The sequence below is a fragment of the Lepidochelys kempii genome, chromosome 9 (genome assembly GCF_965140285.1).
Source record: "Lepidochelys kempii isolate rLepKem1 chromosome 9, rLepKem1.hap1, whole genome shotgun sequence".
NCBI classification, from domain to species: Eukaryota; Metazoa; Chordata; order Testudines; family Cheloniidae; genus Lepidochelys; species Lepidochelys kempii.
Genome location: NC_136388.1, coordinates 61,435,135 through 61,452,520, shown reverse-complemented (window position 1 = coordinate 61,452,520; position 17,386 = coordinate 61,435,135). Strand labels below are relative to the sequence as shown.

Here is a 17,386-nt window from a genome sequence, read left to right as displayed (position 1 = left end):
CGGGGCAGGCAGAGGGGATTGTGCGGGGGGCTCGGGGTCCCCGGGGCAGGCAGAGGGGATTGTGCGGGGGGCTCGGGGTCCCCGGGGCAGGCAGAGGGGATTGTGCGGGGGGCTCGGGGTCCCCGGGGCAGGCAGAGGGGATTGTGCGGGGGGCTCGGGGTCCCCGGGGCAGGCAGAGGGGATTGTGCGGGGGGCTCGGGGTCCCCGGGGCAGGCAGAGGGGATTGTGCGGGGGGCTCGGGGTCCCCGGGGCAGGCAGAGGGGATTGTGCGGGGGGCTCGGGGTCCCCGGGGCAGGCAGAGGGGATTGTGCGGGGGGCTCGGGGTCCCCGGGGCAGGCAGAGGGGATTGTGCGGGGGGCTCGGGGTCCCCGGGGCAGGCAGAGGGGATTGTGCGGGGGGCTCGGGGTCCCCGGGGCAGGCAGAGGGGATTGTGCGGGGGGCTCGGGGTCCCCGGGGCAGGCAGAGGGGATTGTGCGGGGGGCTCGGGGTCCCCGGGGCAGGCAGAGGGGATTGTGCGGGGGGCTCGGGGTCCCCGGGGCAGGCAGAGGGGATTGTGCGGGGGGCTCGGGGTCCCCGGGGGAGGCAGAGGGGATTGTGCGGGGGGCTCGGGGTCCCCGGGGCAGGCAGAGGGGATTGTGCGGGGGGCTCGGGGTCCCCGGGGCAGGCAGAGGGGATTGTGCGGGGGGCTCGGGGTCCCCGGGGCAGGCAGAGGGGATTGTGCGGGGGGCTCGGGGTCCCCGGGGCAGGCAGAGGGGATTGTGCGGGGGGCTCGGGGTCCCCGGGGGAGGCAGAGGGGATTGTGCGGGGGGCTCGGGGTCCCCGGGGGAGGCAGAGGGGATTGTGCGGGGGGCTCGGGGTCCCCGGGGGAGGCAGAGGGGATTGTGCGGGGGGCTCGGGGTCCCCGGGGGAGGCAGAGGGGATTGTGCGGGGGGCTCGGGGTCCCCGGGGGAGGCAGAGGGGATTGTGCGGGGGGCTCGGGGTCCCCGGGGGAGGCAGAGGGGATTGTGCAGGGAGGGTGGTTCTGGGGAGGTAGGGCGGGTGCAGTGGTACCCCTGGTTCACTCTCACTCCTACACACCCATGCGGGTACCGGGTGCCCAGCCACAGGGCACAACTAGAATTTGCCTAAGGGGGCTGAGAGGCCTGGGTTCCCCCCTTTGCATTGCAATGACCGAGCTTCCCCCTCCCCTCTCCTTCCTTCCCACCAGAGAAACCAGTATGGTGAGACCTTTTCCCCCATCCCCTATCCTCCCACCAGAGACCCAAACTAGTTGAGATCTCTCCCCTCCAATCGGAAAGACCAGGACCAGCCAGGAACTCTCTTCCTGTCCCCCTTGTATTAGTTTAGATCAGTGGTTCTCAACCAGGGATATGCATTTTCCTGGGGATCCACAGGGTTTTCTAGGGGCTACATCAACTCATCTAGATCAGTGTTTCTCAACCTGGGGGTTCGCAGGATGGGTTTAGGGATGGTGCAAGTGGAGGGCTCGCGTTAGGAGATGGCAAGCAGGGCAATTGTCCCAGGCTCCACGTGAAGCTCAATTACATGTGTCAGCCCTGGGCAGCAGGGCTCGGGTTTCAGACTCCTGAAAGGGGTACAGTAATCAGGAAAGGTTGAGAACCCCTTAGATGGAATATATAGGCCCAGAGAGTCAGAGGTGTTGACGTGACCTGTCATTGTCCAACATTAAGCAGTGTTAAAACACGGTTTGGGGTTTGGTATACAGAGACATCAGCCTGCTTAATGTCTGGGCAAACATGCCATTAAACAACCTTGTAACCTTTTATTAAAGATCCAGAAAGTGAAAAACAGTTAAAGCATTTGAAATGTAAAGTATCAAGTAAGGCTTTCATTTTAACAGCATACCTTGTTCCCGTTCCTTTTCCCTGTAGCTGGAGAGAGTTTTTAGCGGGAACCCCTTCCCCCCCACCCTTATTTGACAGTCTCTTAGGGGTTTTGAAGATGGTAATTTCCTTTTTGGGGGAAAAAAGAAGTTAGGTAGAGATGTGTTGGGGTTGTTGATATTCTTAAAGTTTGATCTCATTTCCTAGAAGAAAAAACATGCCAAACATACAAAAGAGGAGAGAAAAGAACAGCAAAGATAGAAAATGCAGCTTCTGCCTCTGGTGTTGACTCTCACTTATAACCTCATTGCTGGAAAAACACAGGCCCAGCACATGGTTTGGTCAGCTACTCCAAGACCTGGCAAATGTGTAACAGCGTTGGACTGTTTAGGGCATTGCTTTTAGCTGCCGTTTTCTGGGCACAGGCTCACAGTAGTGTTGTAACATATACAGTCTTGACTTGGCCAGACTCTCATTAGACAGAAGGAAAAAAAGGGGAATAGGAAAGAAAAGAAATTAAGGTAGGGAAGGAAAAAGACACGTTGTGGGGGAGAAAAACAAAGTCTTACAACCCTGCCAGAGCCAGTGGATGTGGTGATGTCACCTGGGTCCTGCTGGCCTGGTCTGTTCAGGACATCTTTCAGAATTGGTATAAAGGTCTGGCATCTCAGGAGATGGTGAGGGTGGCAGCTGGCTTGGTGAAGTTCACTCCAGTAGCCAATTTTTCTCCCCCAACGTTTCTTTAAGGACCCCAGAAGGGAGTGATTGATGGAATAGCCCATCCCTTCATTGTTTTGTCCATCAATTAGGCCTAATCTCTGATGCAACAGTTTTAGTGCATTGATATTTGATCTCTTGCACGTGGCTGTTTTTGTTTACCATTATCTTAACATAGTCCAAGTTATAACAGGCCTTTTTGTTTGGATTAGTTCAGTCTTGCTGTCTGTCTCTTGCATGTTTTCCTATCAACAGTTGTTGTTTTCGGTTATTGTGACATTTTATGAACTTACTCGATTCTTACATTTGGACTCACAATTAGGGTAAATTCGTAGGCCCAGTTATCACACCTCCCACTGGTGAGACCCAAACCAGCTTCTCCCTCCCCTCACCCCACCAGAGAAACCGGGACCAGCCAGGCCCTGCCCTGCCCTCCCCTCCCCTCCCCTCTCTGTCAAAGGGCCAGGAGAGGCTGGGACCCCTGGGTCTTCTGCCAAGTTGCCCCATCCCATACTTGCCAAGCCCAGCGTGACCATTGCAGCTGGAGGCTCCAACATCTGTTCTGCTGCTTCCCAATCATCAAAAGTAATAGGCTAGACTGTGGCTGCCACATGCCGCTGCCTACAGCTGTATGAGTAACCGCACCAACCATCCTCTCCCTCCCTCCAAATCCACTGCCCCCTAACTCCAAGCAAGGCTGGCTGTCGGGAACTGAAACTGGGACAAAACCAAAAGTCTCCAGAATATTGACCGATTTATTGAAAAGTTGCAGTAAAGATTGAAAAATCTTCATGAGACCTAAGAAGTTGCTAGATTTAGTGACAAATTTGCTAAATGGAGAACACTGCCCCAGGCTGGACAAAGACCTGGTTTCTGTGCATGATATTGTGTTTGCCTGCTGGGGAGACCCTCCTGTGATGAACGGACATAACAGGTACTGATCTCTTTCTGTGTACCCCACACAGGACACTAGGTGCTGAGACTCTGCACAAGAGCTTCTTGGTCCCCTTGTTCCACAGGCATCCTCTCTCTCCCTGAATAGCGAACCAGAGCATCACCATTCCAGGCCCCATCGCCCCAGATACTCTCTCACCACACAGCTACTTTGCTCTAGTTTCCTTGGCTTGTTGATTAGCAGCACTACAAAAACATGGCAGTGGCTGTTTAGTGAAGCCCTCCCTGTGAACCCACATACGGCTATTTGTCTTTTTGGTGTAGCATATCAGGATTTGGACACTCAGTTCTCATTAGATATAATGGGATTCTGGCAACTTTGAAAATCACCTTGAATATCGAAGGTTCCCCAGTTAATACTGAGCACTGGATTCTTCGTTGCTGACATGCCAGGAGAGGTTGTAAGATGGGGTGATGGTGATGCATTTAGATAATGGATGTAGATGACATCAGCAGCACTGAAAATCAGACTGAAAAAAAACCAATAGATTTTGAGGCCAGAGATTTATTCCTCAGATTCATTATTTTTAGCAGGTGATGATCTCACCATTGCTATGTTTGAGTCACCAAGCTGTGAGTAATGTGACTGACACCAAACCAGGGAGCTGTCCTTGTCTCCTAGCACTGGTAGCCATAGACACTGAGGTTCTGGTGCTACTGGATTGCTGAGTCTGCTTGACATCCCCAGAACACTCCTCCACAGCACAGCTGATTTAGCAGCAGGGGCTAGCTCCAGGCTCAACCTGAAAGCAGCAACTTCCTTTCTACAGTGTGCAGGGCTAGGGGCTTAGGCATTTTTGGTCACTAGACTGCCCTTTTCCAGGGACACAAGGTGGGTAAGGTAATGTATTTTATTGGACCAACTTCTGTTGGTGAGAGAGACAAGCTTTTGAACTACACAGAGCTCTTCCTCAGGTCCAGAGGAAGAGCTCTGTGTAATTCAAAAGTTTGTGTCTCTCTCCAACAGAATGCTCTAATAAAAGACATTCCCTGACCCACCTTGTCTCTCTAGTATCCTGGGACTGAGAGGGCTACAACACTTTTCCAGAGAAGTAGAAAATATCTTAATTCATATTATTTTGGTAACTATCAATTGGAAAGGATGTCCCCCGTATGCTTTAGAGAAAAGAATAAATCACTCACTCCTCCACAGCAACACATGGGACACCTGGAACATGGGCAGCTGTGTAGAAGCAACACTACAGGATAGGAAGTAAAGAAGACACTTGTATTTATCTAAAACTGCAAAGAGAACATTCATTAAATTCATAGATTCCAAGGCCAGAAGGAACCATTGTGATTATCTAGTCTGACCACCTGTATAACACAGGCCAGAGAACTTCCCCCACAATAAGTTTCTAGAGCAGATCTTTTAGAAAAAACATCCAGTCTGGACTTTAAAATTGTCTGTGATGGAGAATCCGCCATGGTCATTGTTAAATTGTTCCAATGGTTAATTACCACTTGGGATAAATGAAGTGGGAGGGGTAGCCTCTTTTATGGATCCAGCCAGCCAGTTAGCTATAAAATCCGTCTTAGTAGCTGTTCTCTACTTGCTTTACCTGTAAATAGTTAAAAGTCTCACTGCAATGCATAGGTAAAAGGGAGTGGGTACCTGGCCAAAAGAGCTAATGGGAAGGCTAGAACTTTTTAAAATTAAAGCAAGACTCCCCTTTTGTCTGTCTGTTTGTTTGTTCTCGGGGAGAAGCAGACAAGGAGCAGTGATGCTGTAAGAAGCTTTGGGCCAGTATGAAAAAATCTTTGGTATCATACCTAGAAACTACTCATCTAAAACCCCAGATATGTAAGTAGATTAGGAAATATCTAAAAAGACACAATTAGGTTTATCCCTTTATTTTTTATGGCTTGTGGATTCCTCTGTGCTAACCCCAGGTGCTTTTGTTTTGCTTGTAATCTTTAAGTTGGACCTCGAGAGCTATTTTTAAAGCATAATTCTTGTATTTGCTCTTTTTAAATCTAGCAATAGCCTGAGTTTTCAGGTGTATTTTCTTTCTTTTTTAATAAAATTTACCTTTTTTTAAGAACAGGATTGGAGTTCTGTGTCTTAAAAAGTTTGTGCACGTGTTTTTTGGGTTTTTTTATTAGCTGGTGGCAACAGCTGATTTTCTTTTCTTTTTTTCTTTCTCAGCTCTTCCCTGGAGGGGGTGTGAAAGGGCTTGAGGGTACCCCACAGGAAGGAATTCCCAAGTGCGCCTTTCTGGGTTCTCAAAGGGTTTTTGCACTTGGGTGGTGGCAGTATCTACCCATCCATGGTCGGAGAAAAGCTGTAATCTTGGGAGTTTAATACAAGCCTGGAGTGGCAAGTATTAATTTTTAGAGTCCTTGCAGGCTCCCATCTTCTGCATTCAAAGTGCCAGAGTGGGGAATCAGCCTTAACACCACAGTTAAAAAGTTATACCTTATTTCCAGTCTGAATGTCTAGTTTTAACTTCCAGCCATTGGATCATGTTATACCTTTCTCTGCTAGACTGAAGAGCCCATTATTAAATATTTGTTCCCCATGTAGGTATTTATAGACTGTAATCCAGGCACCCTTTGACTGTTTCTTTGTTAGATTCAAAGAGCTCAATCTATTGAGTTTATCACTATAAAGCATGTTTTATAATCCTTTAATCATTCTTGTGCCTCTTCTCTGAACCCTCTGCAATTTATCAACATCCTTCTTGAATTGTGGGTGCCAGAAATGGACACAGTATTCCAGCAGCTGTAACACTAGTTCCAAAGACAGAAGTAAAATAACTTCTCTACCCCTGCTCAAGATTATCCTGTTTATGCATCCAAGGATTGCATTAGCCCTTTTGATCACAGCATCATACTGGGAGCTCTTGATCAGATGATTATCTATTCCCCCAAAAACTCTTTTTCAGAGTCACTGCTCTCCAGGATAGAGTCCCCCATTCTGTAAATATAGCCTACATTCTTTGTTCCTACATGTGTACGTTTACATTTAGCTGTATTAAAATGCAAATTGTTTGCTTGCACCCATTTACCCAACAATCTAGATCATTCTGTATCGGTGACCTGTCATCTTCATTATTTACCACTCCCCTAATTTTTATTTCATCTTCAAACTTTATCAGTGATGATTTTATGTTTTGTTCTAGGTCACTGATTATGTCAAATAGAATAGGGCCAAGAATAGATTTCTGCAGGACCCCATTAGAAACATACCCACTGGATGATTCCCTATTTCCAGTTTAATTTTGAAACTTGTCAGAGTTAGCTAGTTTTTAATCCATTTAACATGTGCAACATTATTTTTATATCTGTGATGGTCTGGTCAGTGAGGGATTTAATCCATACCACTGAAGGGCTGTGTCACCACAGGTCCTGTAACATGGGGTTTCTCACTGCTTTGCTGCTCTAGCTCCCTGGGCTGCTCCCACCCAGCCTACTAGCATGCAGATCACACCATGAGTGTGTGTGTGTGTAGCTATAGCCCTGGTCCAGCAGCTCTGACCCTAGCAGCCTGCCAACAACACATCAATCAGTCACACTCTGGGTTCTACCAGCTTTGTTTACAACTAGCAAAATGACCCCAACACACTCCCAGTCCTGAATTTTCCCAAAACTGTGTGCACTGAAGTGCCCAGCCCTCTTCTGGACAGCTCAGAGAAATAATGAGGTTCATTGCTCCTGTAAAGAGAGAAAACCACATCACAGCTTACTATCTTAAATGGGAGTAAATACACCCTTCCCTTTAAACACAGGGCTGAATTGGTTTATGGTAAGAATGAAATAAATTTAATAAAATATGCATAGGATTAAGTGAGTTCATGTACAAGGAATTAAGATAGTTACAAGTAAAACAAAACCTAATTCTGAAAGTCCAAAACTTAATCTAGCAAGGTACAATCTTTGCCTAAGGAGGTTTCTCGTCTATATTCAATTCCCAGAGACTTCACCCTCCCCTTAAAGGATTCATCTTTCTCAGCTCACAAGAGCTCTGTTTCCATATGCCTGTTTAGTGATGAATGCCAAAGGTGGCTTCTGCCTTTGCTTATATTTTCCAAAGTTCAGTGATGTTTCAGGAGGCAGGAAGACCTCATGCTGTTCTTTCTTTTCTGTGGGCTTCCCATGCCTCTGTATGTAAATAGGGCTTCCACTGTTTGATTCCACCATGCTTGATTTACATAGACTACATATAAATAGTTGTGACATTTCCTCCTGTCTGGGCAAACTGTACAGCCTAGTATAAATGAGTATCCATAATTCCTTATAGTGTTAATATGTACAGTTCACAATATTAATCACTGGTGTGTCATTAGCTTTCAGAAAATACCACACTCTATACATGTTTATAATATAGTAATAGTGTACAATCAGTTGCTTGTCACTTGAGGTTCAGCCCTCCAGTCTTCATAGACCAGTAAGCCTTTGCAATGTAGTCTTTGAAAAGTGAAACCCAGATCAAGCATCTCTTCTCTGATGGGTGTAGATGCCAGGCTGTCTTCTCCCCTGCTTGTTATGTGTGAGGTTTGCCTCCACCCCTTGTTAGCTTGATGACTGTTTGAGATATGTAACTACATTCTCATTGTGTCTTTCAAAGTGTTTTGGAAGTAAATATCCGATGGAGAAATCACATTCCTTTGTTTAGGGTAACTCCTCTGACTGGCAAACACCTTTGAAGAACTATAATTTCAGTTTATGTCCATAATTTTGCATGAGTTGCTTGCATCTACATTACACAATATTAACCAGTGAGTTATAACAATATCAGTATCACTAAAAGGTGTCTTGTAGTAACAATAGTGAGTTGGGGTATACTGGGTTGATCAGGCCAACTGAAACTCACTGCTGGAGAGCAGAATGCCACTTTCCCTCGGTCCTAGGGCTGTTCTTAATGTCACAATATCATTCTAGGTTTGTTTGTTTTTTTAAATCAAAATGTCATGCAGAACCAGAAAGAAACTGAAGATTTTATCCTGACAGGAATCCTACGCAGAGCAATGAGTGCAAGTCAGTCCTTCCTGCACAGACCGGGCATTCAGCTGTTGTAGAACAGCTACAAGGATCCCTCTCAACACAGCATCAAAGAGTCAAGTCTCAGGGCATGACAGCAACATACCCTTTAAACTTTACCTTGGGTTAATCTCTTACATGGTGATATGAACAGCCAGCTTGAGGGTTTGCTGAGAGTTCCAGTCCTAGCCAAGACCCCATTTCTACAAGCATATAATTACTCTGAATACCCTGTTGATAGGCAAAGACAGACTCAAAGCAGACATCAGTGATACAAATTTTATTTTGTTAACATTAATTTATAGTGAAACAAGCAGGTGTCAGTCTTATACAGGCACAAAACCCCTCCCCCCACAATATTAACCTAGACTGCACAGCCTCCGTTCAGCAGGGGCAGGAATTTTTATTGTTAGCATCTTGTGTGAACTCCAGTTTCTGCACTTTTCCCTGCTGCCTCTCCATATCCCGATAGAGCAGGGACTTCTGGGCCTTCAATCGGCAGGCCAGGCACATGAAAATTGACTCCACATTCTGACTCTCTTTGGGGTCCTTGGCTGATGTTTCAAACAAAAGCATGTTGTGAGCATCAGCGAATTTCAGGGCCACGCTGGATGGCACCTGAATTTGTTCTCGTAAGTCACACTTGTTCCCAACAAGCACCTTGGGGACGAAAGGGGGCACAGCATGCCCATTGCATTCCTCAATCCACATTTTGAGATTGTGGAAGGAAGCCATCTTAGTGACATCATAGACAAAGATGACGGCATGCACATTGCGGTAATAGTGTTCTACCATGCTCTTCCGGAACCGCTCCTGGCCAGCTGTGTCCCAGACCTGCACCTAGAAAACAAAGCACAGTGTGCCTGAGGCAGCCAAGATATAGCCCACCCCCACAAAGGGCTTGGGTCCCAGGAAAAGGCAGTTTCTTGTTGGGAGAGGCTGGGGGCACAGAGACTTGGGGCATTTCCTCTTAGTCTAGATCATTCTCAATATGTACATAACCCTTGTTCAGTTTGATTAGTGAGGCTAGACAACTGCAGAGCTCCACACAGCTAATTCCCCTTCACCTCAACTGACACTGCTGAGTCCAGCACATTTTGAGAGAAGTCTCTCCCTGGGCAGCCCTTTGCTTTACCTGCAAATAGTCCCTGTATTCTGGCCCAGAAGCCTTGGATTCCTTTGTGCTTGTACTGAGCATGGTTTGCTCCAGGCAAAGTGGTTGTCTGGGATTCAATCACTCTTGCTCAGCACCTATCTGGCAGGCCCTGTGAGCTTGTTTTTAAGAGAGTGTTTCCTCTTCTAACTATATTTCATTGCCATCTTCACCATAGCAATGATGTGCACAAAACACCTGGCACTTAAAGAGGCATTTCAACACCATACCAGGCATTACTCCACCTCCACCAGCCAGAGCTGTCCCTTGGGTAGGGTGAATTGGGACAACCGCCCCAGGCCCCATGCTTTCGGGGGCCCCTGCACTTCAATAAAATCGGGACTGTCCCAATATTTAGCCCTTTGTCCCACGTCCCGACAGATCTATGCCATTTGTCCCTATATTTAGGTGAGACGAGTGGGCAAACGGGGTAAGGAGGAGAGTGGCAGGGGGGGACATGCACTGGACGGACAGTGGGGAGGCAAGTGGTGAGTGAGGAAGCGGGGGGTAGGAGTCAGGCAGATGTTCAGGAGGAGAGCGGTTTACAGGGGGCATGCTGGACAGACGGCGAGGAGACAGGCGGGCAGACAGCAAGGACGAGAGTGATAGGCAGGGGAGGTGTGAGGTGGTGGGTGGACAGTGAGGAGACTAGTAGGGAGGCTGACTTGTCCCCAGCCCCGCATCCCCCTAGGGACAGCCCTGCCGCCAGCATCCTATTCCAGAAGATGCGAAGAACCCTGTAATGCACCCAGCCAATTGTACAATGGTGAATCTGGAAGGGGAAGAAATAGTAGAACTCCTTCCCGACCCCTGCAGGTGCACCCTGAAGCCTGGGATTTTATTATTTCTTTTTTAAAGCTGCAATAACTGCAGACTGATGCTGAAACCATCCGGCTTCCTTGTCAACCCAGTGCCAGCATCTGCAGCAGGGGCGTCTCAAGCTGGGCACACGCTGGCAGAAAGCAAACATGTTTGTTCTTCATTTCCCTGCCATTCACTTCCTCCTTGCACTTGAATCAGGAGGACAGCATGAAAAGGAGGGGCTGCCCTGGGCTAATTGTCCTTCAGACCCTCTTGTCCCCACCCTCTTACACACCCTCTTTTCAGGCTACATACACCTCATTTTTCCCCTCTGGCAGGAGGTTAGCCTGGGCCACTAACCCTTCTCCCCTCACTGCTCAAGTGTAAGCAGCTATGATAGAGCAGCAGGCTGGACACTTCCAGGCTGGAGCAGTAACACTTGTTTCAGACCAACATATGGTGTAAGTTGCACTAGCATGATCACAGGACTCAGGAACAAAGCTGGCTGAAAACATTTTGACCAAGCTTCTTTCTGTCGAAAAGTGCCGTTTTATCACCACTGAAATGGCTCCCTGGGCCAGGATGGACCAGTCAAATTGAGATGGAGAGCAGCCTGGAACAGCCCACAGTCTGGAAGGCAGAGCACTTCCCCGGGGAGACGGGAGGCCCAGGTTCAAATGTCTGCTCTACCCTATTAGAAGCAGAGACCTGGGTCTCCCACATCTCAGGTGAGTGTCCTGACCCCTGGACTATAGAGTCTTGTTGGAGTGTTTCACTTTGTATAACTAATTAAATATTCATTAGGCCAGAAAGAGGGACAACAGCTCAGTGGTTATGACTCGCCTGGTTTCTGAGCCTTTCAGTCTACTTGGGTCATGTTTTCAGGCTTTTATCTGCATTCAGGAGGGCTAGAATCTGACAACTTCCCGCCCGCCTCTGCAATGAAAAAGCTGAGAGTCTCCCTTAATCACATGATCCCACAATCTGGAGATTTAAGAAAAAACACCAAATATTCTGAGACTTGTGATAAAATGGCACGGGTTGACTGCACTGTTTTTCCCCCTTCAGAAGCCCTCAGACTGCTCAGCTTCCAGGGGTCACTCCCGCTGCAGCGTGCCAAGCCTGCCAATCTTCCCTTGCTCTCTGTTACCTTACCCACCAAGTCAAAGTTTACCAGCCTCAACCATCGAGCTTGGATTACCAGAGTCAACCCACTGGGCGGGCAGGCAGCCAGATCCAGCCCATGCACTTTATGGATGTAAACTCAAGACAAGTTAATATTTTGCAGAAACTCAGCTTTCATTTAAAAAGGTGGTTTCTAGCCTGTACATTTGCAAAGGAAAGTCTGAAAACACCTGAGTGCAGCTTAAAGGCTCAGAAACCAGGACTCAAAAAAAAAAAAAAAAAAGACCCAGCATTCAAGATTTTAAACAGTCTCATGATTTGGGGGCCTGGCTTGTGATTTTGGAATATTGGGTTGTGATAGTGGAGTGGTCATCTCCTCCTATGGAGAAAGTTTGGTGCAAGCTGCAAGAAAAGGCACCCACACAGAGCCAGCTGCTCAAGGCCTGTTCCCTGCGTAGCCATTACACACAGACACAGCAAGGAGCATCCCACTGGGCTGCCAGCTGCATGCACAAGCTACTGCAACTCACCAAGCCCTAGGCCTCAAGCCACAGTCACAGCAACTGGCTGGGTGGGCCCACGGCTCTGCTCTGCAAACTGGGCCTACAGCCCAGCTCCGCAAAGCCCTGCTTTCCTCAGTGGCAGAAGTCCTGGGGTCTGGAGCAGCTACCAGCTCCTTCCTCCAAGCACTCACTTCCATTCCCCCACGCAGCTCCCTTGCTCCAAAACTGGGCACACTGGACCTTTCCACAGCATTCTCACCACCACCTCCTCCACAGATCTTGGAACCTCCCAGGGGCCTGGTACATGGCCCCCATTTTCCCAATGCCCTCATACCTCAGCACCTCCAGTGCTCTCTGCCCAATCCCATCTATCACCATGTTCCCTCCATCCCAATCCTCATACATCTCCTGCCCCGACCTCCTGTACCACTCCACCCTCTCCCCTCCCCAGCCCCCTCCATGATTTCATAGTTCCCCCTCCCTCAACCGCTCCCATCCCCTCCTACCTCCCTGCCCCCTCATATCCCCCTGCCCCCTCCCTCCTTCCCTCATGCTCCCAGCGCCTTATACCACCCTCCCCCCCACAATGTTTCACCAATGGGTTCAGACTTCCCAATCCCCTGGATGACCTCGTAGCCCCCCTCCAGTGCCCTCATACATCTCTCCCCTCCCCCTCTTCCCCTCCAGTGTCCTTGTACCTCCCCGCCCCCTCTCCTCCCCACCTGTGCCCTTGTACCTTCCCACCCCCTTCCCTCCCCACCAGTGCCATCATACTTCCCCACCAACCTCGTACCCTCTTAGCCCCCACCCCAATAACTTGCTACTCCACTCACTGCTCTCCCACACATTCTTGCCACCCCAGGGCCTTTGTACCTTACTGCCTCTGCTCTAGCTCCCCACCTCTGCCCCCCACTCCACTCATGGCCTCCTATCTCACTGCCCCCCAGTAGATGTGCCCCCATCCCCGTGACACTTTCATAGCTTGATACCCACACATATCTCATCAACCTCAACTACCTCCCTGTGACGATGTGATGCAGCAGGGAGGGGGGAGTGTTGACCTGGGAATGTGCCCTGGGGATGGGAGACCTGAGCGCCTGTAACCTGAGCCAGGAGGGGTAGGGGGAGGTAAGACCTCTGCCTGCAGAAGGGAACCTGCTGGAGGGGTTTAGTTTCAGTTTGGTGCTGGGTGGAGGAACCCAGGGAACCCCAGGGCTGGGATCTAAGCTCCCTGCTCCCCCAGAAGGACTTGACTGAGGGGTCCTGGTTGTACCCACAAGCTCTGTTTTGGACTGTGTTCCTGTTGTCCAATAAACCTTCTGTTTTACTGGCTGGCTGAGAGTCTCAGTGAATTCCAGGAAGAGGGGTGCAGGGCCTGGACTCCCCCACACTCTGTGACACCCCCTACCTCTGACCACCGACACACCCCAGGCAACCTCTAGCCCTCTCACCACACACCTCCACCCCTCTTCAGCCCCTTCCAATGCCCACACCTGCTCTTTGGCCTTTGCACACCATGGATGTCTCACACCTGGAGAACCCCCCAATCACTCTCCCTGTTCCCCTTCTCTCCTTCTGCTGCTGGTGCTGTTCCCCCATTTCCTTGTACCTCACCTGCTCTCCAGCATCCCACTCTCTCTGACCCATGCCTTCCTGACACCAACTCCCCTGCTTGTTCTCCACCTCTCCCCCCAATCCCTCACCAATCCCCTAACTCCTCATCCCTCGCCACCTCCCATTCCCTCCCCCTGCTCCTCCTTTCCCCCCCAATCCCCATCCGCCACTGCCCCCGGTCTCCCGTTCCCCCCTGCTCCCATCTGCCACTACCCTCTGCTCCCCATCCCTCTCTTACCCCATCCCGCACCCCCAGTTCCCTCCTCCCTCACTGTCCCTGCTCCTCCATTCCCCCCACTCCACATCTCCCACTCCCCTCTGCTCCCCCATCCTTCCCGCTTCCCCATTCCCCCTGCTCCCATCTACCACTGTCCCCTGCTCCCCCATCCCCGTCTGACTCCATCTCTTACTACCACCACCCCAATTCCGTCCTCCCTCACTGCCCCTGCTTTCCCCATTTCCCCTTTCCCCACTCCCCATCTGCCACCACGTCCTGCTCCCCCAACTCCCTTCCGCCGCCGTGCCCCCCCGCTCCCCCATTCCCATCCCCCACTGCCCCTTGCTCCTCCTCTCACCACCCTCACCCGCCAATTCCCTCCTCCCTCACTGCCCCTGCTCCCCATTCCCCGCCTCCCCCACTGCTCTGCTCCCCCACTGCTCTGCTCCCCCAATTCCCGCCTCCCCCACTGCTCTGCTCCCCCAATTCCCTGCTCCCCATTCCCCGCCTCCCCCACTGCTCTGCTCCCCCAATTCCCTGCTCCCCATTCCCCGCCTCCCCCACTGCTCTGCTCCCCCAATTCCCTCCTCCTTGACTGCCCCTGCTGCTCCCCCCATACCCCCTGCTTTCCCCATCGCCCTCCTCTTCCTCACCCCCCACCCCGCCTCTCCCCCCACCTTGATTTTCTCTCCCTCGATCTCCACCGTCTTCTCCCTGAAGTCCACGCCGATGGTGGCCTCGGTGCTGGCGGGGAAGGCGCCCCCGCAGAAGCGGAAGGTCAGGCAGGTTTTGCCCACATTGGAGTCGCCGATGACGATGATTTTGAAGATGCGGACCCGCAGGTACTGCTCCAGCGAGGCGTCCAGCTCGGCGGCGGCCGGCCCGGAGGGCTGCATGCCGGGCGCTACGCGGAGCCGGGCGGCGGCCCGCACACAAAGGCAGGAGGCAGCTGCCGAGCGCGGCGGCGAGCCCGTCGGATCAGGTGGCTGATACATATTCAGCGCGGCGGAGACCCTCCCCCTGGCCGGCCGGCGGGTGGGGCTGGCAGCGGGGCTCGCCCGACCCACGCGCTCCCGCGGCGCCTGCCTGCGGGCCAGCAGCCGGGGCGCAGGGGTACCTGGCCCTGGCTGCTCGCCAGCGGAGCAAGGGGCGGCCCCGGGCGCGGCCTGCCACGCCCCCTCCGGGAGCCTAGCCCAGGGCCAGGACCTCTGCCCCTGGGAGCCTAGGCCAGGAAAGGGCCGCCGCGGGCGCTCGGATGCTGTGGGCCGGGCCCTGAACACCCATATTGAAGTGAAAGGCCCAGGTGGGAGAAAAACTCTTGCTGAGCGGCCAGAAGAGCTGCCTCCCAGGGCCCGCTCTGGCTCGCCCAGCTCAGCCCATCAGCAAAGCCCAGGCGGGCCTGATTATACTGGCGGGGAAACAAGCAGCCCAAAGGGGGCACACAGGGAACCTTCCCCTCCAGATCTCTCCAAACCCGCGCGGGAAGCAGGAAAAGGCAGCACTGCCCTCCACCTTCTCTGCAGGCTGCTGTGGGGACAGCCAGGCTGGAGAGGTGAACAGAGCCACATTTGCACAGCCTGCGTGACCACAGCAGCATGACATCTAGCCAGCAGTGGGCTGGCACCATCAGCACATACCAGCTGACAGCCCTCTCACCCCTACCTGCTCTTCTAGGCCCAGTCTCTCCAGCTCAGGTGAAAGGCAGAAGCAGGGTAGGCAAGATCAGAGGCGGTCTGTGGCTGGGAGAAGGCTGACCTGGATCACAAGGCTTAGGGGGGCACTTCCCGGGTTACATGCAGGCCAGAGAGCGAAGAGAAATTTACAACAGACCAAAGTACAGACATGACTGTGTGCATCCAATACAGGAATTCATTATGGGCACTGCCAACACCTGTGACAGACACACATGCTGGGTCTCTGTTAGAGGGACCATCAGCACATGCCTGGGATAGGTCATGGATCCACAGGGTCTAGTCTGTGCCCCAGCCTGTAACCAGTCCCTTGTGAGTGACCCCTTCAGTTTGCTGGGCCCCAAGGACCCACACATTTCCACAGGGACAGGCCTATGGCCTCCAAGACTTAGAAACTAGGCCTTCAGGCACCTTCAGTCTCTGTCTCTCTCCATGACTCCAGCCAAGCCAGACTCTTGCAGAAGCCTTTTACCAGGCCCCTTCAGGGTGCAATGCTTTCTGTGAGTATTGGCAGCCACACCAGGCAGCCTTTTCAAACAAAGGCAATGAGTTCTTAGTCACCTGGCTACAGAATCTGACAATCCTGCTGTTAGCAGAGATGAAAAGGTTAAGATGAAAAGAGTTCAGCCTGGCCAATTAGGCCAGGGCTCCCTTGAGCCATGCTGCCGTTGAAGCCATCTTGGCTCTCTCTCTCTGTCGCTCTCCCTTTCTCCTCACCCCCAGGTGAGAGCTCCCACCTCTCTCCTCAATGCTAACTCTTATTGCAGCTACCTGATGTGTTTCAGGCCAACGTCCAGCTCCTGCAGAGTCATACCGAGTTCGCCTGCGAGACAGTCCCATGGATAAGTATGAATTGCTCAGTCCCATTGTTTTTGTGGACCCTTCACTGATATGGGTCAATTTCAGCCAGTCCTTTAATGACCCATTAATTCCACTCCAGACAGTTACATGACACAACATCTCATGTATCCTGTTCTGCCCCAAGAGCAGCTTTTTACCCCCTTTGCACCTACTGGGTAGCAATGCAAGTACATAGGGAAACTGAGTCACATAGGAATAAAAAATATTACAGAAAATTCCCACTTCATCACATAGGGCATCTGAGGGCTTGTACCCACTACCACTTATGTGCTCAGGGGTGTAACTTATGTCACTCCCGGTGGTGACTTATACACACACCCGAGCAACATAAGTTATACTGACCTAAGCGCCGGTGTGGACATCGCTGTCCGTGGGAGAGCTTCTCCCGCTGACATAACCACCTGTTGCTGAGTTATTAGGCTGACAGGAGAGCTCTCTCCCCTTGGCGTAGTGTCTTCACCAGATGTGATACAGTGGCACAACACTTCGAGTATAGACTAGCCCCGAGTCTGCTCCTGCCTCTTTGGCAGGTGGCTCCCCTGGACAATGCTGTGTCTGCCCTCTCTCCTTTCTCACTGTCAGCTCAAGTTTCCATCATTGCTCTTGGATCCTTTTGGATAGTTTGGGGGAAGCTTTCTCCTGCTCCCTGGTATGTGGGGAAGAGTCCCCTTCACCTCAGCCCAGCTCCTCAGCGTTTGTGCCCTGGATAGGGTCACTGTTCTGCCTTCAGCTGGATGCTCAGTCTAGCATGATTGATAACTGGAGAGGCATCGCACATTGGACACTTTGGCTCCAGCTCCCTTTGCATTGGAATGTTTCATGTCACCTGTGCCCCTTCCCTTGGCAGGACTGCTGCTTTCCCCCCAGCTACACAGTCTCTTGGCCACTCTCCCCCTCACTCTGTTTCACAGAGTTAATTTATT

At 51.5% G+C, this 17,386-nt stretch overlaps 1 protein-coding gene across 1 annotated transcript; it reads right to left on the bottom strand.

Moving 5' to 3' along the window:
- Nucleotides 1-8,763: 8,763 nt before the first annotated feature.
- On the bottom strand, nt 8,764-14,995 carry RAB33A (RAB33A, member RAS oncogene family). Its single transcript, XM_073360658.1, has 2 exons — nt 14,589-14,995; nt 8,764-9,338 (listed from the first exon to the last, which is right to left on the bottom strand). Exons 1-2 carry the CDS (start codon nt 14,904-14,906, stop codon nt 8,883-8,885), a joined length of 774 nt encoding a protein of 257 aa, XP_073216759.1. The 5' UTR covers nt 14,907-14,995; the 3' UTR covers nt 8,764-8,882.
- Between the last annotated feature and the right edge of the window lie 2,391 nt (nt 14,996-17,386).

What these genes read in the sequence shown, in the direction of transcription:
- RAB33A (XM_073360658.1), bottom strand. Translation starts at nt 14,906, where the DNA reads ATGTATCAGCCACCTGATCCGACGGGCTCGCCGCCGCGCTCGGCAGCT. An exon ending in TCGAGGGAGAGAAAATCAAG is followed by an intron (nt 9,339 to 14,588) that starts GTGGGGGGAGAG and finishes TTTGTTTTCTAG; the next exon opens with GTGCAGGTCTGGGACACAGC.